The sequence below is a fragment of the Grus americana genome, chromosome 8, assembly GCF_028858705.1.
Source record: "Grus americana isolate bGruAme1 chromosome 8, bGruAme1.mat, whole genome shotgun sequence".
NCBI lineage: Eukaryota > Metazoa > Chordata > Aves > Gruiformes > Gruidae > Grus > Grus americana.
In genome coordinates this window covers 11238667-11264882 of record NC_072859.1, presented here as the reverse complement: position 1 = coordinate 11264882, position 26216 = coordinate 11238667, and the positions used below count along the sequence as shown (strand labels likewise).

General features: G+C 39.2%; 1 protein-coding gene across 3 annotated transcripts in view; it reads left to right on the top strand.

Moving 5' to 3' along the window:
• The window catches only part of DENND1B (DENN domain containing 1B), a 164766-nt gene that overhangs the window by 28115 nt on the left and 110435 nt on the right, over window positions 1–26216 (top strand). For all 3 annotated transcript variants that reach the window (XM_054833717.1, XM_054833718.1, XM_054833716.1), the window contains one exon: window positions 11781–11824. In XM_054833717.1, the coding sequence (XP_054689692.1) occupies window positions 11781–11824 (44 nt within the window). The remainder of the gene's footprint in view (window positions 1–11780; window positions 11825–26216) is intronic.

Here is a 26216-nt window from a genome sequence, read left to right as displayed (position 1 = left end):
TGCTGTAATGCTTCTTGGAAAGTAAAGTGAAGACCTTCATTACTTAAGAGGCAGAAATAGTTCAAACACATGGACGGCCCATCTTTCTGTCATACTGTCTTCCTTCCTGTTGTCCTTATCTGCCCATCCCCAAACACCCCGTTGCTCTTCCGAGCACGCGCAGGTCTGTTTCCTCTCTTCTTTCTCCTGAGAGGCAGTAACCGCTCTCGGGGCCACTTCTTTGCCTCTGTGACCAGACATCCGACCAGCTGGAGCCTGCAGCCCGGCTGACGTACCCCGGCTTTCTGATCAGTGAGGCAGCCGGGCCTGGGTTGGGCTCCCACCCGGCAGCGTAGCTGTGTACCTTGCTGGGGGCCTTTATTGGTGTAACTGCTTCTGACATACATTCTTGTACTTCCAGGACAGCTAGTTTGAATGCAGACTGCTGAAATGGGAGAAGAACGCTTCTGACCTTGCCTTCTGGAAAGGCTCAGCTTACAAGGGATATGTTGAGTTCTGAGCCCACGTGGGACATGCGAGTGCAGAGTGTTGTTTTGAACTTTAGCTTTTTCTATTAGGGTGAAATATATTGTCTGCTGTTGTCGCAATGTTAAACTAATTCTCACTATTTTGTGCACGATTTATTTGAGATTCCACCGGATGAAGCAGGCATCAGGCATTGAGGTTTCATAAGATAAAATAGTTTTGCACTCTAACTACATCATGGTTACTTTGTAATGGGATGTAAATTGAAATCATGCATCTACATCACCCTCCTACTTTGCTGTTGTGAATAAATAGTGCTTTAGAAATCAGTAGAGAAACATAGCTCTTCTGTTTTATCGCTGAAGTACACGATATCAACAAATGTCTTGGAGGCTTTCCTGATTATGGAATGTGCTTTGGGGTTAGTAACCCACAGAGACTGGAACCCAGATCTCCTGTCTGTAGGGCAGCAAGACACAATACCATTCTGGTTACAGCCCCTTTACGTATATTGGGGTGCCGTTTACATCCCCTGTTTTACTGACCCCACTCTGGCAAATAATTGGGAATTTTGACCTGAGTAGCTGTAAACACCTGTGAGATAACCCTTCGAGTAGCTTTTACTTGTCTTATGTGTACATGTGACCTGTACTTTGAAATAACTAACCCTGGTCTTGCCTGGAAATGTCCTTCTTTTATGCATGTAAGTGTTCTTCTAAATCAAAAATAATTAATTGTTCTAAGATCTCATGATATTTGGAAACCTGGAATGACTGACTTGGTCATGCAGCAGGTAACTGGCAAGACTGAAAATCAGAGTGTGTCTTTTTTAATTCCTGGCGTGTTGCACTTCTGGCTGGGTCTGTGTTCCAGCTCTGCTAAAGCAGAGAGGACAAATACTGTTAATGAAACTGAACAAAAAAAGAATATAATTTTTTTCTTGCTGCCCTCTCTAACTACTTTGTGACTCTTCAGAGCTTTGAAGCAGTTAGAAAGGTGCAGCTATGTCAGAGTTTGTTTTACTAAAAGATCAATATATTTTCCAGTAGGAAAACACCAAAGAAATAAATTGGATTAACCTTCCGCTGTGTGCGTTGTTCCCCTTTGAAAGGCTTGGCCAGGGAGAAGTGCCTGGTTTGGGAGCATCCCTGGGAGAGAGATGTGCCGTGGAGCCTGTGCTCGTGTCCTGGGAGGTCCTTGGCAGGGGTCAGAGGGGTCTCTGTTCCCTGGGATGTCAGGTGCCAAAGCCACGGTGCCTCCGCTGGGTCAGCCTGAGCCCCTTGCTCTCAGCATGCATTGTGTGCGGTCGCTGGCTCGGAAACTTCTGGGAGACCCGTTGTTAATGTTTTCTTTGTTTTCTGTGGAAAAAAGCTACCGAGGTTTGGGAATTGAGTGTAAGCGGTTTGGTGAACGACTAGAATGTCTTCAGACTACTGCTAGAGGGGACTCGTAACGTCAATGCTAGTGTAAAGGTTGTTTTATGTACTCTTTTTGTCCCAGACATGGCTATTGGATACTGAAATGTGAGTGCTTCACGATAAGAGTGAGAATCTCAGCTGATTAGAGGTTTATTAGCTGTTGGAATAACACTGATCTTTCTGTAAGCAACCTCTTAACCTACTCTTGCATTTTCTTCTTATCAGAAGTTTGGTGTTGACTTTTAAGGATTGGTATGTGAAAAATGTCAAAACATTGATTTTCAGCTGCATGCTGCCTGTCATAGACAAATCGGGACTGAATGCATGTGGGCCAGCCTCTCAAATTTTTTGTTGTTGATTCTTGCTCACGTGGAGGGCCCTTGGGACAGATGGCCCCTCGCTGTTGATGGTTCGATTACAGTGATCACCCACAGCTTCTGAGGAGTGCGAAGAAAAGAAATTGCTTTCTTTGTCAAGGTGTTTTCAATTCAATTCTCACCCATTAGCCCTGTTTGGTTAAGTTTTGAATTACTCCATCAGGTGACTGATGAGTTTATTTCCCCTCCCCAACGGTATTAAAATGGATTTGGTATAAGATGGAAAGCAAAGGCAAAAAAAGATTTGTGCTTATTGATCAGTGCTCCTTCATCTTTATTCTGGTTTAATGTATCATGAACAACCAAGATAAAAACGAACACTGATTCAGAATAGGCTAGAAAATACATATTTTTAAAAGATTTTTTAATTATTTTAAATCTGTGGACTGTTTACACATATAGCAAACTATATAGATGGGCTATAGCTAATCAAGGTGATTGTTTTGGTTTTAGAGCTTTGTGTAACGGAGAATGTATATGATTGTTTTAATTTAATTTGTAGCAGATTGGTATGTATATAAAATTATGAAATGTTGTCTGATGTAGTTAAAGCTTTCATAGTCAGATGTGTTTCAGTTGTGGTGCCGTAGATGTTCTGAGGAGGAGGAAACAGCAGGTCCTGGTTGTCAGTGCTGCTCTAAGTCCATCCCTTCCTACCACAGCCAGCAAGCAAAATGTGAAAAGTTTGAATTTCATACAGACAACGTTGTAATTACATTCATTGTAATGGGAGAATGAAAGCAGGATGGAGAATTTGAAACTATGTTTTTGTAATGTACAATTACGTTCATTCTCTTTCACACATTATTGTTCATTTCATTAGATCACTGCACAGCCTGTCTCCTTGAAACTTCTGCTGTCGCTGGATCTCCTGTTCAGAAGTGTTTTGTTTTGTAAACCTTCCTCAAACATTAACAATGACTTAAGGCATGTATGGTGCTCATTTGCTTGTGCTTTTGCTACCTTGGTTCTTAAATCCTCATTTTTGTGAGCTGTAATTCACTCACAATTACAAGTTAAAAACAAGAAAATTAAAAATAACGCTGCAGCTCCAAAAAGGCGTACGACTGTTGCCACACTTCACAAGCTCATTCTAAAGACTTAGCAGGTAAAAGAAACTCCTGCTTATCTTGCAAAGAGACCAAATGAAGGCTGAACATACTCATTTTATCTGTGCACTATCTGTGCAATGAACTCTCACCCTGATTAAGGTTTTATCCTGAAGCATGACTAATAGCATTGCAGCCAAAAGGACCCTTTCTTTCTGTCCCTAGTTAGCTGAAATGACTTACTGCTCCGTCCTTCAGTGGTAACAAATTCTTGGGCAAAAAGGGATTGACCTGTAGCTCTGAAGGAGATGGCAAGTTGTGGCTAGGAGTTTTAACCATCTACTTGCTCATAAGAGGAAGAAAGTACTTAATTCCTAGTTTGAGTGCATTACAGGCAAGGAAATGGGAAAAATCAGAGGAACTGTCAGGTCCCAAACCTGTAGCGCCGTCAGACAAAGCCCCACATCTCTACAGTGTGGTAGGCTGAACCTTGTGCGTGATTAGTTGGAGTTCAATATTTACGTGCTGTTTTCACATCCTTGATTTTCTGAGTACTTTGAGGAACTGTTATCACATAAGTTAAAAGTAGAAGTACTTGGAAATAATTCTATGGTAAACTTTGCGATCAGTAAATCTATTGTGTGGCTTTACAGTGTGCTGTACGCACGTCAGATTCACACATTTCGGTACAGATTGTGAGCTGTCGGTACTTTAATGGGGTAGTACTGACCTGCATATAAAAGCTGTGGAGCTGCCATGACGTTGTAATGCTGTGAGTAGCGACTGAGTTGGACCCACTGACTTCAAATGTGAGTTGTCTTTGTGTGGAGTGGAGAAGTATGTGGTGTGTGTGGTTTTTCTTAAAGACGAGCGACTCTTACAATTGTGGATTGTTTCTTTGTTTTCCCATATATCAGAAGCAAAAGTCTTAATTGCCACAAATGTGGTGTGAGCATTGGCATCCTGAAGCCATTTAGTAAGTTGTATGTCTGTGAAAAGATTCAATTAAATTCTGAGCCACTTGGTAAGTCCATGAGTAATTTGGGTTGCTTGTAATTTGGGGCATTTTTCAAGCATAAGTCCTACAGAAATTATTTTAAACTATGATACAGTTTTCAGCTTACTTGAAAGCCTGCCCAGCTATGTTCAGTTACAGTTAAAAGCAGTTTCCTTAGGAAAATCTTCCTCGTGGGAAAAAGATGTTTTGATCTTACCTGTGAGGAGTCCGTCTTTGTAATTATGTTTCTGAACCTGACTGAAAAGGCACCGATATAAAAATCACATTTCTGATTTGCAAATGTACAACCACGAAGACTTATGGGCGACAGCTACTGTGACTGTAACTGACGCAGGCTACTAAAATGTTTTTTTTTTCCTTTTTCCGTTTCTTAAAGGTCAGTATTTAGGGTTTGTCATTTGACACTGTTGTCATTTAGTTCACATTTTACTTTGTGTGAGAAAAATTAAAAGGAAAAATGTCAAAAGTCACACATTCCAAATGTCTCCTTCAATGCCAGTGAGAGTCAGGTACCTTCACTGCCTAAAGAATTTTTCCAGATGGACTACGAGCTTTGCAATCAGTTGAAGACAAGGCAGAGGCCACCGGTGTGGGGAAGGGAAAGGGGGCAGGAGGCAGCGGGCTCCTGCATTGCAGCCACGCTGGGGCTGATTTGGAAAGGCGAGTCCAGGTTCAGCACCTTGCTCAAATGTGCTGCTGAGGTTGCGGTGCGAGCACCTGGAGACCCAGAAAAATCTCACTGGATTAATATATAGCAGGAAAAGTTGGCAAATGTGATTCCTGAAACTCGTTAACGTTTTTCTGTAAATGACATGGTTATAAAGTGTCAGTGTTTAACTCTTAAAATTGTCAGTGGCCAAGCGCTCAGTGTTACCGGTCTTTGGCTGGAAGCAGTCAGCTCTCCAGGGGAACGTACCTGTTTGGGCGCAGCAGTTTTTTGCCTTGTGTTCATTTGCTATTTGCTGAAGTAGCCACTGTTTGAAACTGTGGTGGCAATTTAGGAAGGCACGTTAGTGGGTAAGGTGTGAGTAAAGAAGTTGAAGGTGCTGGATTGGGAAGATTTGGTACGATTTTGTAAATACGTTTTCTTTTGCTTTTATGAAAAGACTAAGAGTGTGGTTGCATTCTGCAATAAGCTTTCTGTGGAGCGGTTAGAGTAAGAACAGACTTCATGACCCTGGAGAAGTTTCTTTTGGTATACCTTTGATGAGCAGAAAAATGTGAACGACATGATTTGCATAAAAGGGTACTTTCAAGTATTTTCTACAGTGGCACCGTCATTTGCATAGTGTCTTTAATCTGGCAGGTATTAAGTGCCAGAGAAGTTAGCTAGTGTTCCTTAGTTTCACTTTTTTTATGAAGTTGCTTCAATGTATTTTGTCCTTGTTCTTTCTTTTGATTACCGATGCTTGGAAAATACTATAACTCCCTTCTTCCCCCCCTTTTCCACGGCATCGTACACTTCCTCCAGCTGCTGGCGGGTGCTCCACTTTGATCCCCCAAACCTTGGAGCTGCAGACCACTGTCGCGCTCAGATTTTCCTGACAGCAGTGCCTCCCATTCCTACTGCACCTCTGGCACTGCATGTATGAAACTGTTAACAAGCAGATTTTAATATGATATACAGAAGTCTTTTTTTTTTTTTTTTCTTTCCCAAGAAGTAATGTTTTTATGTGAATGCTGGTTTTTTCATCAGATGATTTCATCTGTGAAAACATTTGGGTTGCACGTTGCGGCTCATCTCTTATTTTGTTTTTGAATCACTGTTGTAGTAATAAAATACTATATTGATACAAAAGCATCATTATAATTACTGTTGTGGGTTTCTGTCAAATTATTTTATGTAGCAGATTTTTGCCTTTGAACACTGGCAGTATGATAAACTTGGTTTAGAGAACTAATTTTTTATTGCTGAAAACTACTTATTCTAACAAAATCAATTCTGCTTATTGCTTAAATGTGTGTTTATAAAGCTGTTCCCTGAGATAATGATATATCATTTCAGCTTTATTAATTGCATTCTTGTGTTCACGTAAGAAAAACAATCTGTAGCTTCTTTTTTTTCCAGACAGAAAGAAGAACTGTCTGCAATAAGCTTTGCTTTGCTGCCTTCCTTTTCCTCTCTGCGTTTCTTCCCCACCCCCATAACTCCTGGCCCCAGTCTCTTCTTTCCCCTCTGCACTGACAGCTTTTTTCCAATGAATATCTTTACAGCATCGGAGAAAATATTGCTGGAGGGATACCGAGTAGTCATCTAGTCCATTCCTCTGTCCCAAGACATGACCAACTCTGCTTGGCAGTCTTTTTGTCTATCCTGCTCTGTAAAACCCACAGGGATGAAGATTCCTCCTCTCCAGACAGAATATTGGACTACTTAATTAATCCGTTTCATTCTACCTTAGCTGTGTTTTTCTGTCTGAAATTATTCTCTGTTGCTATCAAGAGAATTACCTGAGATGATGTTTCTCAGCATGTGCTTGTAATTTCTGTTCCATTACCAAATTGAATGTGTGCTAATTAGCTTATCCTGTTGTATTTTTGGGCGACGTTTATAATCTGCAAGCTTAATGATTATGAAGAGTATTTTTAGAGTATATTTAACTACTGAATTTTTGGGAAAGTTACCACTCGGCTTTCATTTTATTTTTTAATCTACACTGTCTTGAGAAATAGTGCTTTTATATCTTCTTAGATTTGTTACAGAAGTTAAAATGTGTTAGAAGTGGCTTTCCTAAATCTCTTTCTCTCTCCCCCCCCACCTATAAATGCTTTATGAAGTTACCTCTACGGGAATAGATTTTTGGAGAGTAATTACCTTAAGGATATGCATATGTTTTCCTCTTCTCTTAGTATGTATCATACTTGCTTGCATTTTTCTTGTAGAGCAGCTCTAGATTGCAACATTTTGAGTGCTTTTGTTTTTAAGCACTGCATGTGGCTCACTTTTCTCTTTGTATCATGTATATTCTACTCTTTAAGTTTTGCTCCCTCAACAAACCTTTCCACGCTTGTCTCTTCTGACTTGTACTAAGAGTTGCGTCTGCTTCCAGTTGTGGTCCTCAAGGTCTTAACTGGTTCTTTCTGGATCTTATTATAAAAAGCTTTCTTTTAAAATATGTATAGACAGACTTACATGATCACAAATGATGCAAAAGTAGTCAAATAAGTCAAATGTCACAGGTTGTATCTAGCAATGTGTGCATGAGCTGGAGCCTCACAGCGGTGGGAAATTCACACCTGGGGGACGTGTTTTCCCATGTACTTCTGTAAGAAATGTCTGTCCTGGGTTCAGTAGGTATAGGAAGAAGTGATGCTTGTATGTGCATATATCTATTTACACGTGCAAGACGCAAACTATTTTATGTGTGCACTTAACAATTTCCTCTTACTATTATGTTTACTTGGAATTAGCGCAAAGCGTTTGTCCCAAAAAGTCTGTTAGAAAAAGAAAACGAGGAGATGCTCAGTGGTTCCTCAGCCAGCTATAGCAACAGCTATTTCTGAGTGATTCTCATCCTCTCATCCATAAAATCAGCATAAAATTGACCTAACATTGCCAGATCAGATGGGGTATCTGGAAAGTAATCCTCAGGGAAAAGAAAATTCAGTCTTTGTAAATGTGAAGATAAAGTGCATAAAGTTGCAGAATTGGATTATACTTTCTCTTTTTATTTCTAAATCAGTACCCTTTTGTTTCTTCCTTTGCAGCACTTGTGAGAAGTTGCCACAAAGATGTGTCAGATGCTGCCTGAGCCTAGCTCCAAAAGCAGAAACAAACATAAGCTTTTGAAAAAAGCCCAGTCCCTGACTTGGATAATTATCATAAAATCCCAAGGCTTTTTATAGGTGTTAGGGTTGGGTTTCAGAGAGTGAAGGCGTAGAAGGAGTATAGTAACCTTTCTTTTTGAAGCACAAGTCACATCAGATTTTCTTACTTAATAAATGTACGGCAAGTACCTACTAAAATAACCGGTTAAAAGCCAGTAATAACAACTGCAAAACCCAGCTCAAAGCAGTTGGACAAGTCTTGGAGGCGTGTAATTTTTGGTGAATGTAGCGCTGAATGTTTTTCTTGAATCGAGTTAGGAATATTTTTTTAAATGTTGGCTCTTTTTTGTTTTCATGAGGGAGCATTATTCTGCCTGTTTAGATCACATGAATTTAATTATTCTCTCATGATATCAGCATCCTTTCATGCTATGAAAATAAATGCTGTTATACCTGTAGTTCAGTGAACTGGAGTTTACTTTAGAGTTGTTTTTATTATTTCAAATGAGACCAAAGTACTATGAGAAGATAGCAAACTAAGCAGGACACTAAATTGTAGTTGCAGGTTTTACATCTGTTAGCATATCAGGGCACCAAAAGAAGTTATTGGAGCTGCTGACCTCGTTGCCAGTAGGTAAAGGGTGCTCCAGTGAAGTGGTCAGCTCTGTTTGCACGTCACTGCAATGTGAAGATGGTACCCGTTTTGTGACCCCAACCCCCAAGTTACCTGGAGCCAAGTTTTGCTTGATTGTAGATTATACTTTGCCTCTGATTGTGACCTTTTAAAATTACGCTTGGAGATTTCACTATCGTGATCTGCTTCCTTTTTTGAAGCCTGGTGGTTACACTGCCACTGAGAACAGGGAAAGAAAGAAAGAAATTACATTGCTTTCCCAATTAGAAGTTTGCTTATTAAACATTTTACAAAGTATCAAAAAAACCCTGTGATTTTTGTTACTGTGTTGCTAAAGCATTCAATATACTAAATGTTTCTCGTGTAACTGCATTTCACATCTGCCAAAATAATCTTCCCGATTTCATTGCCAGAAGAGGTGAGCTTGCCAAGTCCGCTACTCCCTGGCGATGCTCCGTCAGCCTGCCTTACTGCAGGACGGTCCGTGCACCCCTTTGCAGACAGTAACTCTTGAATTTTGCAACAGAAACAACTATAAATGGTACAACAAGACTTGGGAAGTTCTGAGCAAGAAAGAGGTCATAAGAAATGGAACGAGACGCAGCTAGTAACCAGCTTGTATTTCATGAGGTGTAGCAAATGCTTAAGGCCAGATTGCCGCCGGGTGAAGCAGTCCCACTTTCTTCTCACCACAACTCCCCATTCCCCGGTTTTTCTTCCTTTTTTTTCTGGTGTAAACCCAAGGGTTTTGGGGAACTGATCTAGTTGATGCTGACCTGAAAAATTCCAGACTGTCGGTTTGATCTTGGTCAGTTCCCTCACGTGGGTCAGTGTGTAGCCATGGAAGAGTCTGCACCAGCAGGAGAGAGCTGATGGTTCAGGATCACCAAGTAGCTGGTGGTGGGAGTGCAGTGGGATTGCTCGTTTGCAGAGAAATTTATACTTGAAATGTTTGTGGATGTATGGCCTTAGACTTGCAAGCTCTTTTAAGGTATTTTTTGGATTCTGCACAATTTCCAGTCATTTTTAGCGAGTAATTTATGCATTACTTAACATTGAGTATTTGATATCTGTTACCATGTTTGCTGCTCCTGGAATTTATCAGAGATGACTGTTGATATGTAATTATATTTTTTTTTTCATAATACTAAATTGGAATAAAAATAAGAGATTCCTTACAGTATAGGCACTGAGATATTCAAGCTCCTCTTCTATCTGGTCATTACACAGATGTGTGTGTGATTTAAATAGACACAAAATAGATGGAAAAAAAGGGTCTCTGTTTTAAGTTACTGTATTGGCTCTCATGTTTTTACAAACATAGCATCTTACCTCTTGTTTCACGTCTGCCTCCAAAAGTTCTTGCACCCCATGGTAGATGGAGGAAGATTCCTTGTGCAAAACACATACATTTTCATAAATAATAGCTGCAGAATCCTCCCCGGATGTTCTTAGGAGCAAAGAAGTGCTTGTCCAATAACAAGAGTCAAATGGCCACGTTTTTGTCTAAAATCTCAACTGGATTTGAATTAGATGAAAATTAGGTCTAGATTAGGTTGAGTTGATTGACAAGTCAAATTTTGCAACATGTTCAAAATGTATGTTCCACCGTTGGTTTAACGGCTGGCCCAGGCTGAAGGAGGAGTGCTGGCTTCAGCCTCCAGCTCCTCCTGAGTGTGCCAGTGGCAACAGCGGGCGCAGCAGCTGCGTGCTGCATAGTAGGATTTGAAATCAGCAACTGGGAATGAAAATATCAACAAAGGTGTTTCCCTTCCATTAAAGCTTCAATTTGCAGCAGCAAACATACGTGGAGGATGAAGAAGAGTGGGAACCTCCATACTTTGCCAAAAGTGAAGAACCCTCCGGTTCCGATGTAAAACATAGCTGTAAGAAGGAAATTTCTGATTTATGAGACAGTGCAGCATTAGAGACTGCAGTGGAAATCAGAGTACATTTCCCAGATCCTGGCTTCTGAGAAGACAGGAATCCCAGCAGCTCCCGCAGTAGCCAAGAGGTTGCAATTCTCGCCCGGCAGTGTCCCTGGCGCTTACCGGCGGGTGTCTCCATTGGCTTTGCTGCCCTCCGGCACCCAGAGCTGTCGTTGGCCGTGTGGCCAGTGGCGGGAGGATCTGCCTGACGATGGCTAGGACACGAGCTCTCCCTCTAGCCCGGGCTTGGGCACCGACCTGCGTCTCCCTTGCAGGAAGACGGGTAATTTCACTTTTAGCACGTGGACAAATGCAGCTGCTAATCTGTTGTATAGAAGTCCTGTGAAGCTTCGTGGGTGTTTGCGATAGTTTAACAGTAGCACCTCGGGAGGGTTTTGTATCGCAGGAGATTAAAAGCTTCGGGGGGATGAAGAGCGTAATTCGGTTTTTGTTGAAAGGTTATGGTTCAGGTCGTTGTGTTAGATGCCTTCAAAATAATGTTAATTGTAGGCTTGTATATAGCCTAAGTAACACTGATTATTTTGGTAATTAACAGTTTATAATAGCTTAGTGAAAGCTTTAAGATATTATTGAAATGCTGATTTTTAAGTGGCTTTGAATATTCAAATGTGCTAGTTCTTCTAAACTCTTTCTTGAGAGTACTGGTTATATTGGTCCTATCTTTAAAATTGCAAAAATTGCACTTTTCTACCTCACAGAGAGCTTTGTTTTCTCCTTCTTAACCATTTTACATTTTTTTTTTTTTTCCTTCCCTTGGACAGAAAGAGGTTTTGTATCACTTTATTTCTTCATTAAATTAAAATGTGAAAATTGATCATGTGCTTAGAAAAATGAAGAACTCGGAGGTTAAAAAGAAAGAGCTGAATATGATAATAGTTTGGTACATTATAACCTGCTACTGTGTGTAAAAACAATAAACATATAGTTTCATAAATATGAATGTCTTTTTAATAATCCAGTATCTTCCTTAGTTTTTAGATACGTTTTTGCACTTGCCTCAAAGCTTGACGCTAAGCTGACCCTCTCTTTAATATTAATGTACTCTGACTGTAATACTCTGTTCCTTTGCCTCTGATTAATGCTGTCTGTCAATTATTTACAGATCCGGTGGTACTGTGGAAGTTCCCGGAGGACTTTGGAGACCAGGTTGGAAACATGAGATTGAACTTTTTTTTTATGTTAGAATAATAATAAAAAAGCTCTCCTATTCAGCTGTAGAGAGGCAGATGCTAATGATGGCGGTGAGGAAGTCTTCACCCAACTGGTGGCTTGGTGATTAGAATGCGTTTGTGACAGGAATATGCAATAGTAGTGGTAGAGCGCTGTGTTTCATACTAATTCTCTGTATCACATTTTTAATACAGAGTATTTTATGAGCTATTTCTGTTGGAAGTGTTGGGATTTTATCTGTTGTAGGATTGAAAATGTGGAAAATTTATCAACAAAACTTTGCCAAACATTGATGTTATAAATTGTGTTAACAAAAACCACCAGAATGAAAATTTGAAGTACGTTGTTTTAATGTCAGAACCCATGCGTGTCCCGTTCCTTTAATCCTTTACAATGCAAAATTTTATATATTTACTTAATAATATTTTAGAGACTCTAGTTAGTTACTTGCGGAAAAAAAAAAGTCCTCAGACCCTTACAAGAGACAATGATCTAAACTTACTGATTTTGAAAGTGTGAAAATCCTAGTTTCTGTCTATAATTAATCCTCAAAAGAAAGTTTGTACATACAGGACTGATGGATTATTTCACTGTTTGTAGTGACAGCAAAGCTATTAATTAGTGTGCTGTGTCTTTTCCCCTCTCCCCGGACTGTTTTATTAAAGTTACTAATATTAAAATTTAATGAAACTACTGAATTTTATTATTTCAGCAACTTTTAGATGAGATATTTTTATTTTCACGAGGAAAAATACATAAAAAGCCTAGTAAGTAGAATAAATATCTCTGACTCAGTGTCTCTCTTTGCTCCTCTTTTTAGACTGATACTGAGTCAAACATATTCTTCATTGGTAATATCACCACAATGGATGATCTGGAAATATTTTTGTACGGTAGATCTTGATAAATTGTTGATTTTTTTTTTTTTTAAATCAATAATACAGGATTCTATAAAGACATCTATAAGATGATTCATGATGAAAGGAATAAATATACAAACATAGAAGGTAGGATGTCTGGTTGGGGAATAGCATCAGTCAGAAACACGTGCAGCTTATAAGATAGTGATATATGGTACATGAGCAAAGTGTGCTGTTATAAGTTCTTAGCTAGACATCCAGATAATTTTCCTGGCTGCAGAATGATCATCTTCATTGTCATTTAAATTCTTTTTTTCTAGTTTGTTTTGTTCTTGTTCTTTTTCTTTTCCCTAAGAAAGACTTGATCTTAAAAAAGAAAAAAAAAGAGAAATTATGTATGAAGAAAAATGGGAGCTTATTCAGTAAGTCGAAGGTTATTCAAAGAACAGCTGGTGTAGAAAAATGATTAGAAGATGAAGCCCACTAAAGACTGGAGGGGAATCATACAAAGATGCAATAGTCATCTATAAAACCCAGAGTCCTCAGGCAGCTCTCTGCCTTTGGGCTCTGAAAACCCCACGTCTTGCACATTGTTTCTCAGCAGTGTAGGGAATCTAGTGTTTCAGGTAAACTACCTGTGTTCAAGGAAAACAGTATCTTTTAATCCTCATCCTCGCAAGGGAAAATTTCTGAGTAGAACCACTGGATTTGAACAGAATATATAGCAGCTATGGTAGCAAACCCCTGAGCCAAGCAGTCAGGTGAAATCAGCAGAAGCCTTCTGTGCGCATGTGTGTGTGCATGTTGAACTCACTACGTTTGGAATGGAGACTTGAATATCTACCAGATTTTTTTTTTTTAAGATGAGATCTCGCTAAAACTATCGAGGCTAATTTCAGTGAAAGTTTGTGGGGAGAATATTAATTAAAAAAAAAAGAAAAAAAAGAAAAAAAAAAGGAAAGGAATATTCTCCCTCTTTTTTCCCAGTCATTTCTATTTTAAATGTAAAATGTGTGAGTTCGTTTTTGGATGTATCCCAAAGAATCATCTTTCCTAAAATCTAAGGGCTGTCTGTTTGCACAGTGATGTGATAACAGCGGGCAAAATATTTTCCTCTCTTCCTGAATTTTTCTACAGTTTATCATGTCACGTTTTTGTTGCTTTCATAATGCAAAAAAACCTTGTCTGAGCCATTTTGATACATTCCTCCTCTTTGTCACATTCGTCCTCTCAATATGCCTGAACTTCCCAATGCTTACTCATCCCTAATCCCCTCTCTTATTCTTCTGGCCTGCCATTCGCTTTTCCGCTGGGCCGTATTCTTTTGCGCTCTTCCCCCCCCCCCAAAATGTCAACTTTCCAAAATCTTGTTTTGCAAATACAGATGATCAGGAAAAAGAAAAGATTAGTGATTTGTCATAATCACTTACTCACATGCAGTCCATTAAGTAAAGGAAATATTAAGGCGCAGTTTTGGTACCAGAAAGGAATTTTCAAGATTCATTGTTGATTTTCTTATCTGCCAAGACTGCAGGGAAACCGCTTATTTTCTATCTGGTAATTCTTCAGATGCCAGAATAAGAAGGAAAAATGAAAAACACAGAATGGGGAAAGAAAAAAAGTAATGCTTCAAGGCAGGAAATTAAGAATACTCCTCTCTGCCAGGAGCATTTCAGAAAGTTGTTTTTGTTGTGAGGGGGTTATTGGGTTTTTTTGATGGTGGAAGTAATTAACTTTTTAGTGACTCTCAAAACTATCAATTAAACAATGAACTCATGCTGGGTAGAATTCTAAGTACAAAGAACCACGCTACCATTTTAAAGAAAATTTTTATTAAAAAGTACCCCAAAAGCCAAAAGAACTAATCCATTTGAAACATCGTGGATTTACAATTTACTGTTGTACTGACATTGATGCTATAAACATGAGTTTGATAATATTGGAAAAGTTCTGACTAATCTGAGCACTGTAGCTACTCTGGAGATAAAGACACTCAGGCTTCCAGGAACTCCGCTGGGTTGGAGCATTCCGGGGAAAGGAGTGGCCTTGGCACCAGCGAGGACAAGAGGACAGTCCCGATAGCGCCTGAAGGTGTTAGTGGCTCTGCCGGAGGCAGTGCTGCTTTCTGTGTTGTCTTAACCTTTGAGGCATGTGAAGTCTAACATTTCTTACAAAGTTAGTAATTATAACTATTTTGGATCTTATTTTTAGCTGTGTAAGAATTCAGTTGCTTTTTAGTCCGACTGCTTATTGGCCCGAAGTGGTTTCCATCTGCAGTGAGTCCCAGGGTATATGGTGTGTAGAAAAACCGATCCATTGGACAGTTTTTACTCGTCTCCCTTCCAATCCCATAATTTCTTTCTTTAGTCTGCCACTTCCCTGCGGGTGCAAAACCATCGCACCAGAAAGATGATACAAATAGTTAATATGGCAGGAGATGGGCTTACCGGAAGCCACTCTAGTGGTATGAAATATGACAGGGGCTGTTGACTGAAGATGTTGATGAAGATTAATAAAGAATTGAGACTCTGCATTGGGTTGTTAGTTGTGTTGTCCGATCTTCTTTCACTCTCTGGTTTCTCAGACAAGCAGACTAAATCTGCTTTTTCCTGTTAGGCTTTTCCCAAACCCTGCAGGTGAGTAACCAGCAGGGATGTGACATCCCATGTGAGGAATCTCTACTGTTTTCTATGATGTTACTGTAACACCTTTTGTATTGACATCTCATATTTTATAACATCTGGGTTTTATTTTTCATGTATCACATTATGCAGAAGTCGCAATGAATTGTGAATAAACGTTACTCCTTGTCTTGTAGTGACCCAGCTGCTAAAGCCTGATATTATACATGCAAATGGATCAGATTCATGTGCAAATACTTGTATATATAAAAATACATAGATACAGGTGCATGTGTGTAAACATCAGTTGCTTAAGGGATAAATCCTATGAAGTTCTAATACATTAGTCATCCCTCAGCAAAGCGCTAATCTCACACTTTACTATCAATGTATGTATTAACTATTGAAAGGTAAGCCTGGCTTAAATTGATGTCTGATTGGAGCCCAAGTGCTCAGTTTCCTGCAGGGTGGAATATTTAATTGCGTGCATCGTGGCAGCAATTATATAAATGAGGTCAATATGAAAGAGATTATATTCTTTTTTTAAAGATATAAATAATAGCACAAGTTTTATTTAAGAAAAAAATAATCTGAAGAAGCAAGCTAAAGCCTGTTGTCTGGGTCAAAATAACGTGTGGAAGCCAGTTGGGAGGATTTTGTGTTCCTCCGTGCTCTCCTAAGAGAGCAGCAGGAACCCGGGAGGTACGAGACTGTTTACACTCTTTTCAAGGCTGCAGGCATGCTGTTAGGGGATGCGTCTCACCAGCTTTCTGCATTTGATGGCTTTGTTCTTTTATTCTGATGAGGCATTAAATACATGGTTCAAATGTTTATGTTAACTAGATAGGTGCTTGCTTTGGTGCTTTTGTGTTTATCAGTAAATCTTAAACAGGATATTGGGATTTTGTTACTTGTGTATTAGTAAGTTTGATTAGTATATAATCTAATGTGATTACAAATTTTCAAAAGTATTTTTGTCTAAAAGTTACACGTTACTGTTTAGTTTAAGGATATTTTGGAACTTGAATGCCTGTGTAACTTTGAGGAAGACAATTAACCCAGCTGAGTCCATGGCAACTTTGTGCATTGCAAGTAAGCTTTATCAGGTTAAGACGGTTTCCTATGACTTCCTGACACTTTGTGTTTGAGATACACACTGTTTTTATTGAAGAGCACCGTGCGTGTAAGGCAGCAATGCTGTCTGTCTATGCAAATCACAGCTGATAGTCGATCGGCAGAAAAACTTTCAGGGGTGTGTTCATAGCTGCTAACTGCACTGTGTGGACAGAAAAGATCTGTCTGTCCTGATAAATATTCCGTGAAATAACTGCCCACCTAGACATGCTGGGAACACCCAGGATCACCGAGACCCTTACATCATTTGGGATGTAAATATTCCAAGATGTGTTCTCAATTTTTTTTTTTAATTAATCCCAACAGAGCCAGAATAGATCTTTATTTTGAGACTTTTATTTTTAAAATCATAAAAGCCCAATGCTGAAAACTTGACACTTTCTTGAAATTTTGAGGACAGGTGGCAACATCAAGTCTGCTTGTTTTCAGGGTTGTGGCAGTTTTGTTTTATAGAGCTTTTAAGTGAAAAGTGTTGAACTTGATCAGCATATGGTCCTGGCTAGCCTCATCTCTACCAGCTCTTTTGTTATCTTGTTATTGTTGTAGGTCTTAATGACAGTTGTAAGCCATAGTTCTGGATGCAGGGGTTAGTCCACCCTGGGGAGGAGAGGGAGAAACAGCAGTGTGGATTATGGAAATATGAATTGATCTAAAAAGCAGCTCTCTTGTAACAGAATGGGACTCAAAGAAAGACTGGGGAGAAGCTGGTGAAAAGACGATGGAATATGATGTGAAAATGATCATTTGAATGCTTTCCTTTTCATTCCCAGCTGCTGTGTTCTGGTGAAAAGGCATGCATTTGTATATCTTAAGGCTGGGTGAAAAAGGGCCAGATGAATGGAATTACTTGTTAGATATGTTTTCATTTTGAGTCAAATAAATTATGTGCATTTTAATAGACTGTATGCATATGTTAGCCATTTTTTTAATCATACAGCTGTGATATTGGGGGACTACATTTTGTAGAAATGTTCTTTTCTCTGTTTATTCTGTATCAGCCTATCAAAAATAACTGTTAGTGATTTGGCTTATTCCTACAGCCTTCAGCGAGGTGCCAAACCAAAGAAGAAAAAATTAACTGATGGCTGAAACAGTGATGACAATCATTTGGAACGTCTTCCAGAAAGACTGCCAAATTGTCATGTGTGATGTCGCTGTTGATTGACCTCAACTGCCCTCAGAATATTCCAGTCTAATGTCACCTAATTCCTTATTCCGTGCTACCTTGTACTTTCTCAACTAGTTGCTTAGTACCCTCCATCCAGTTTAGTGTTCAATATGTTGCCTCTGTTTTACTTTCAGCGTTGCTCTTGTGTCTCAAGCCTGCTGCTGCTCTTTGGGGAATGATCTAACTAGCTCAGCCTCTTTTTATATTTGGTACTGGATGTAGTATTCCTGAACCCCGTGTTTGGCTCTTGGCTCTCGCTCTGTCTTTCTGGATGATAGTTTTCTGCAGAACTGGGAGAGCATTTGAGGCATGCTGGTTCACTGTTACTGCTACAGGTGTTTGAAGTGTCACTTCAGATAATTTGTTTATATTTTGTTAAATAAAATAGCTTTCTCTTACATGTTACTTATGCTAGGAAATGGTCTGGGGTCAAATGTCATAATCCAAGCATGTTGAAATCAAGGAACCACGGCGCTGTGGTGCCAAAGAAAGAGACTTGATGAGACTGAGATCAGGAGCTGGAGAGGCAGAGGACTTTGCCTGCAGCAAGAACAAGGTGGGGGTGCTTAGCAGGCAGCAGCTGGAGGGGTCCAGACTGCATGGTTTGGGATCTTGGACAAGGAATAAATGAAGGTGAGGCAGCTCGAGGCAGGTGATAAGGAAGGGAAATACACTAATCCATCAGAATATAATTATTTCTGGTACTCATCACTTCTGTAGAAGTTTTCAAAGCATTGTGAACTACTTGGCTGGCACACTTTACTTGCTTCTTCCCTAAGCAGAGGTGCTGAGTTTGTCTGCAGTCATTAATAAAAGTACAATCAGTAACAAAAGGTCCACAGCTGAGAAATAACCTGTCTCTGAAGGTATGGTGCATACTTATCTCTGTCCTTTGTCCTTCACTAGGTACTAGTGGCCGCTGTTAGAGAAGACATATTGGGCCAGTGCAGACTCAGTGCATCAGTTCTTGAATTTTAGCCTGAAGTCAGGAAGAGGGAAAGACCTCTTTCAATTTATAGAGAAATCCTGCTGTAGGAATAGAATTTTTATTAACTTTCAGTAAGTGCAGTGAATACTTGGGTTGGATTTGTGAGTGTCTTCCCCGAGCATGGGCAATTTCATTCTTCTGGATCAAAGTGAAGCAGCTGAAAATCTTCCCGCCTGTAGCTGCTTCTGCTGCCTGGCCTGCTGGTGGAACCTGCCTCCCTCTCCTCTTAGCTGGTCAAAGTTGGTTTATGCTATATCAGAGGTCTAAGCTAAGCTGATTGACTTTGTGCTGAAGTGGCTTACGGGTGCTCACATGCAGAAACACCAGCCTGAAATTGTTGCAGAGTATTCTCCAGCAACGATGCCGTAGCAGGGACCCAGAAGGCCTGGACAGGCTCAGCCATAGGCAAAGTGAATGTACATTGCATATTTCCCTGGGAAATCTAATTGTATGTCCATTGCTTTTTATTTTTTGTGATGGCTACCTGTTCTGCATCTGGTAACACAAAGCATATGTTAGTGCTTTAAAAGTTTGCTTGCTTGCTTCTTCCCTGTCCTTCTTTGGTCTTGCAGTCGTTTTATCTCTTTTTTTTCCATTTTTCAACACCGTTGATAATATCTGAATTTAGTACTGAAAAACTGTTACTACAAGAGATTCTTGTTGAGCTATGTTATAGCAAGGCTCAGAATTTGACCTATGCTGCCTGTAAAACAAGAAATAACTGTTTCCTTTATAAAAATATTACAAATAATTGTAATTATGAAATGATAATCCTAGCAGGTTCCTTAAAAGCTGATGTCCTTTCTCGGTTCCTTTTCTTTCGGCTATAGATTCTTCTAGCTCAAGAAACTCAGCTCACACATGTAATTGGTTTCACTACCCTTTACCACGTAGTGTGGTTCCCCAACTTCCCCTACTACTGATGCAGCCATGCAAGCTGGCACGCTCCCCCCTAGCACTGCACATTTAGAGGTGGACCAGCCCAGTCAAGGGTTCAGCTTTGGGACTGTCTCACCTTATTTATCTGCATAGGTCACTCTCTTCTACAGATATTTTCTCTTGGCATGGTACCCAAGTTGTTCGTTAACTTGTATAATACTTCACCTATTAACTACTTTTAAGTTTCTAGGTTGCCAGGGGAATCAAGATTTCAACATGGCATATGCTGTACCATAGAATCAGTGGAAAGTTCTGATTCTGGAAGAGCATCACCTGGCATTATAAGACACAGTTTCACTCCCCGGCCTGAGCAGGCCAACTTGCGTAGAAGCCATCTGCAGATCTGGTGCTGACCTTTCCGTGTACATCACTGCGGGGTATTTACTGGGCAGACCAATTGTTCGCTAGAAGTTTTCTAGGCAAGGAATGACATCCTGATATTTACAGACACTCTTTGTTTTAGGACTTGTCTTTTAGGTAACCAATGTAGTACTTAGTTATACTTAGGATTTACGTCAGAAAAAGGAAGAATTTTGTATATCATGCTCAGGCTGCTGTTCCCAATTTGACTATTTTAATCACAATGTTTGCTTGCTTACTTATGCTTCTGAAATACGCCTGGGTGAAAGCGTAATGGCTAGAAAACTGAGGGAGTCAAAGTGTAAAGGGGTATTTCAAACAAGGTGGATTTTTTTTGTTTGGTTTTTTTACCTGTCAGCCTACAAAAATCTGTTTTATGGAAAAATCCAGACTTTTTACTGATGATGCTAAGAGGAGACTTGAAAGAACTTCAGTAGTTGTCAAAAATGTTTGCTGGTTGTACATCCAAATGTCTGGCAACATGGTGCCATGTGCAGATAGAAACTATTATCTAATTTATAAAGTAAATCCTTTTAGCTGGTTTCTCCCTTCTGCCTCAAAAAATATCTTCTCCTTTTCTTGTCTCTGACCTTTCATTCTGGTTTCCTGGTTGCTGCGTGTTGTGGGTCTTGTGCCTTGACTACTTCCATCAAAATAGCACTTGCTTTTTTTTTGTTTGTTTCTTTTATAATTAGTACTATGTGTGGTTTGAAGTCTCCAGTGAAATGTTAGAATTTATGGAGAAAAAAAAAAGAGAGTATATTTGGAACAAAATATACTTGGAGTTGAAATGAGTCTGACGTATCAAGTGTCGTCAAGAGTAGAGTTTGTCATGCTTGAAATTTTCTGACTTATTGCAGTATATTTTATTTTTATGGAAATGCAGCTATTTATTATTTGTAGTATTCTTTTATAGTTAGTTTTCCTTTTAAATATTTCTTTCCTTGATGACCAAGAAGAAAATCTTACCAATAGCAGCCTTTTGACCTGAATGTCAATTACGCTCTACTTGTGATGTTCCTTGATACTGTTTTGCAGACATTTCTGAGATGGCAAACTTCACTTTAAAGCAATATATTGAGTAGGTAGAGTTAGGTATGTTGCAAATAGCCTCATTTCTGTCCTGAGCTGTCAGAGTATTCCAAGGTGGAATGAAAAAACTAACAGGTAAAACAAATAAGAACCAATTTTAATATGTGCTTTATTTTATGACGGTTATTTTTTCAGCACTGGAGAAACAGCCTCTGAACAGGATGCGCAGAAGGTTCTCAGTGTTGCTGCCAAAGATGCATCTTAACTGGTGGTGTAAGCAGTGGGAAATCTTAAGACATCTCGAGCGAAACAAATATCACTGCCCTCTTAGCTGTACAGGATGACACGTAGGTTTTAACCTGGTCTGCAAAGACTTACAGATTTGGATTTTGAAAGTGGTATCTACCTTATCTCTAGTTTAAGACGATTTGTCTGTTGACTTCCCAGATTAATATTAGAGATGCTGTCATCGCAAGTGTATATTAGTAAAGAGTCACTTTTTCCCTACTGCATGATGAGAGAAGATTGTGTGTCATACTCTGGTGTCTTTTCTTTGTACAAAATGCAATGATCTTTCTCCAAGATAATAAATAGTCTACTATCTTAAAAGTTAAATATTGCCCACATAGTAATGTCAAGAGTGGAGACAGAAGAGCTTATTTCCTGTTTTTCCCAGCTCTCTGATATTGCCTAGGGAATACTGGTCTCCCTGACATGAGTCAGGGAAGTAAGGGGAAACTATTTCTTGGTGCATGGGATACAAATATTATATGCTTGCTAGAGCTGTATGGTGAAGTATTATTTCTCTTGTTTTTTTCTGTTTGCCTTGCCAGAACTAGGGGTAGATGGTAACATTTCAATCTACGCTTAGTCTAAGGGGAACTTTCTTTGGGAAGAAGAGCACTGTCAATTTTTATGTTTTTCTTATGAGTTCCAGGACGGTTGAGGGGCTTTTTAAGCAGGTAAATTAATCTGTGCTGAACTTCATATGGTTTTAACTATTCTGCTATTTGTAACTGAGCTTGTTGTTTTAAAGTGAACTTTGGGTCCCTGTATGCTACACTGGACACAACTGTGGCTGAAATATGCTTTATCTTTAACTGGTTACATGATGAGATTCAGGTACAATTAGACAAATAGAGACTTCAACATTTTATAACTTAGTAAAAATATTGGAAATTTTAAACCTACTCTGTAGTTGGTTAGTCTTGCAGGATAGTGAGATTAACAATGCCTTTTAAAGAACTCAGGGTTACTTATTACATTTGTTCTTTTCTCCTTGTAAGGTGCCTTTGAAAGATGCTCTAAAGCTTATGTGGCCTGCCTGGGATTCCAGCCTTAGTCTGCTGTACAGTGCAAGAGCGTCCTGTAGTGTGCCCCCAGTCGGACTGTGCTGCACCCTGATCATCTCACTGTTCTAGTCATTAATTTTCTTTTGTTTATTTTTTGTCGGTATTTAACGCACTGTTCTAAGTGATATTGCAATAATCATCTATAAGTTCAGCAGCAGATACAGCTGACCTTCAGGTCTCTGCTGCCACCCCTATGATACCTACTTGTTTATGCAATTTTGTTTCTCCAAGATCTCAAGATCTTCTTGTTACCCCGTTGTCTAGAGTCTTTCTGTCCTGCTACCTTGTCTGTCTTCATGTTTTAACTGTGCTCTTATGGGTCTGTAGAGCACAGAGCAGCTAGACTAAGCTACCAAAAATCTTCAGCTGCCTGTCTGGCAGGAGCAGGTAGGTGAACCAACCTTTTCGTCCTTCCATCCTCCCCTGAACCATGTAACTGGGAGGTGGCCAAGTAAAGAAGAGAGAGGGAGCAGGAACAAGAGAAATTAACTCTAATTGGAATTCTGTAAGCAATCTCCTCCTCATTTGCAGGTATTCAGCTCCTCATTCATTTTAGACAACAAATATTTCTCTGAGTAAGCTTTAGAAAGATGAAAACGTCACACTTAGAGAGCAAGCCTTATTCTAAAAGTCTTGGTGTTTAAATGTTATGAGCAATGTGATTCTTCTCAATGTCAGTCATAGGCTGCAGGGCCTCTCCAGTTGTAGTTTGCATGTGAGCCAGCTAAATGAAGATTAAAAATTGCTCTCAGCAGTGGAGCAGAATTTGTGTTCTGTGGGTCAAAACAATCTACGATTGTAGGAATGCGCACATAGCTCAGCTTAGTGGAGTGTTAATCTTTCTTGAATCCCTTAGTGACAACTTCTGCCACATGGTCCAGAATCACCTTCCCTTTTACATGTTTGTCAGGGATGTTTGAACTCCTATGTGTCAGCTGTATCAGGATAGAATTAGGTGTCAGAAAACACAGCACTACCCATAAGTTACTCTGAAAATTGTGACATGAAAAGAGCAGGTCTGTTTTGAGGGAGCTGCAACTGCACAAATTTTCTTTTTTATCTTCTGGGAATGAAAGTATTGCAACAGGTAGAGCTTAGAGGGCACATCTACGGGTCTGTGTTTTGCCACCCACGCGGCACTGAAACTCCTGTGTTACCCAGTTGTGTTACCCCCACCATTTTACATCATGACTGTGGTGTCATGCTGCAAATGGTGCTACGTGCACATGACGTTGGTGGGACTACCTCATACATATGACTAGTAAGCCAATTCGTAATTGCTATTATATATTAATATATTTCCCTGAAACAGTTTCAGAGAATTCTTCATATTTTACCTTTAAACTGAGAGGAAAATTTGAAATATCCAAAGGCAAAAACGCAGAAAGTTAACTACTGATCGTGTTTGTTTCCAGTGTACAAAGTGGGACTTATTGCTGAGTCTGGAAAACTCTTTTGTTTCAAATGATTCATAAAGGTTGGAGAAAGCTGTCGCTTGTGTTGCAGAGAGCTTGTTAGAATCACGTAGTTGTATGCTTCTGCTTTCCAGTCCCTTCTTCACAAATAGCCTTGAACTCTTGAAAATTCTAAATTATATATATACTTTATTTAACAAATATGGAAATAATAGCTAAAATATTTTAAACTGGAGATTTCTGACTTTTAAAAAAGATTTAAAAAAGGTAAAAAAAAAAGCCATGTAATTTAGTGCTTCATTCTTGCAACAATGAAGTTCTGTAACCCTAAGGTACATTTTAAAAATTTATTTATTAAGAGCTTTGCATCTCCACCCTAAACCATTTGTATTTAATTTCTGTATTCTTCTTTGCTTTAAGTGTTCAGAAAGCAGCTGATAATATTTTTTTTTTTTTTAACCTTACAGAACTACTAGATAATCACTGTATTATGTACTTTGGAGAGAGGCACATAGAGGTTAAAAATAGTTACGGAGGCCTGATAACGACTTCCATACTTTAGACCTTTGGATTTCCGTGAACGTAATCTAAGATTAAAATTGTTTATTAATCAAACCAGTTGGGCTTTTCTTTATTGTAGCTACAATTTTTATGATGAGATTTTTAGCAGAGGTAAGAGCTAAGTCTTTGAAATATAACTACTGCTGCTGGCTTTGCGTGAGTCCCTGCTGTGGGTGTGCGTGGCTTCAGAGGAAGGAAAAGGAAGAGTCAGCGGCAAGGACAGAGCTTGCGTTTTCATCAGCTGTTTTATGTGACAGCGTTAGAATTTCACCTTCGTTGAGCCATAATGATGAAGGGCTCAACACTGCAAGATGCTAAGCAGCCTGGCTTTGATTTAAGAATGAACCTAAATCTGTGCTTAACTTCAAGCATTTAAATATTCCCACTGAAGTCAGTGGTTTGAGTCAGAAATACCCATCACAACAGTCTTAAATCTCAAGTGGATCTCTTGTTTGTATGTTTGGACTGGTGCAGGTGACTGAAAACTATGGTACAGAATGGTGAAATAGTCCTCTTCAAGGAAAGATCAGAGAGCAAGTTGTGTTAAGAGTGAAGAAGCAAGGACATTGGAGTTGGAGGTGGAGAGTGGAGTAGGGAAAACTGATAAGAAGAACCAAAAGAGAGATCTGCAGTCAGGTGTTTCCAGAGAAGACATTTAACGAGGGGTTAGTAGGGAGAAAAAGTTCTAGCAGGAAGAAAATAAGAGTTTTGAAGGATAATTAGATGAAATACTAAAATAGAATAGCAAGTAGCTTTTCTTGTCAAGGGAGGAAAAAAAAAAGGAGACTGTTTTATTAAAGTAGTTCATATGAATGATTTTGTTAACCTAGTCTGGATTGTGTAATTAAATAACTTAAATATCTTGGTTACTCTCTGTTTTATTTAGGCTAATTCTTTCGTGGGTATCCTGATGTGTCTCTGGAAGGGACACAGTGTGACTGTGTCTCAGTGTCAGGCTGTTCCCTTTCTTGCCCAGAGATGCTCTTTCCATGTGTAGAATGGAGCTGGGGGAGAACCCGCCTGCTTGCTTGAGGAACAGTCTTAAGCTGCAGATAAGCACGGAAATAATTGGAAGGTAACAGGACTCTCTTTTAAAAAACAGTGTCTAAACTACTATTTATGAAGTGGTTCAGCATTTTAGATACCTTAAAATTTTCCTATCAGGGAAAGTTTTCAATTCTTTCATAGGGATGCACTTGGAAAAATCAGGTTCTTTTCCCTCCCCACTTAAATGCAAACTGCAGAATATGTTACTATAAGAAAAAAAAAATGCTGGGGTGAATAGTTTCCACGTCCTTCTAACCTTAGAAATTAATGAGGTTAAGCTTCAATACTTAAATATTTCAGTAGTATTAAGTGATGAACTTAATTTCTGTCAATTCAGCAAGTCATCAGGGCTCATCTACATAGAAAAAGGTAACCTGTTGAAATGCATGTTAAAGTGAAAAAACCACTCATATCTGTGTAGAGGTACATTACTAAGCTGATTCTGTAATATATATAAAATCTGATATAATTTTCCTGTAGAAGCAGCTCCTATACCTTTTTCCATCTGTAGTGAGATCACATTGTGTCTTGTTCAAGTGGAAAAAGAAATGAGTATCTTCCCAAATCACTGTGCTCTACAATGGGTGCTGAACAGCCATGAAGGTTTCATACGCTTGTATCAACTGACTGTGATGTTATTAAAAAAAAAAAAAAATCTGTTTTCTTGTTAGTAAGGAATATGGCATATATCTTGAATCTAACCAAAATGACTAACAATTTCACTTAAGGGAAAAATTGTGAGTTACCAAGAGCTTTTTTTCAGAAAACTGGTGCGTATGAGTGCACAAGCATCTTCTACCGTCTTTTACATTGCTTTATAAAATGATGATACACAGAATTAGCTGTATGGGTATCAAAATAAGCAAGGAACTGTTGCTTATTTTAAATTCT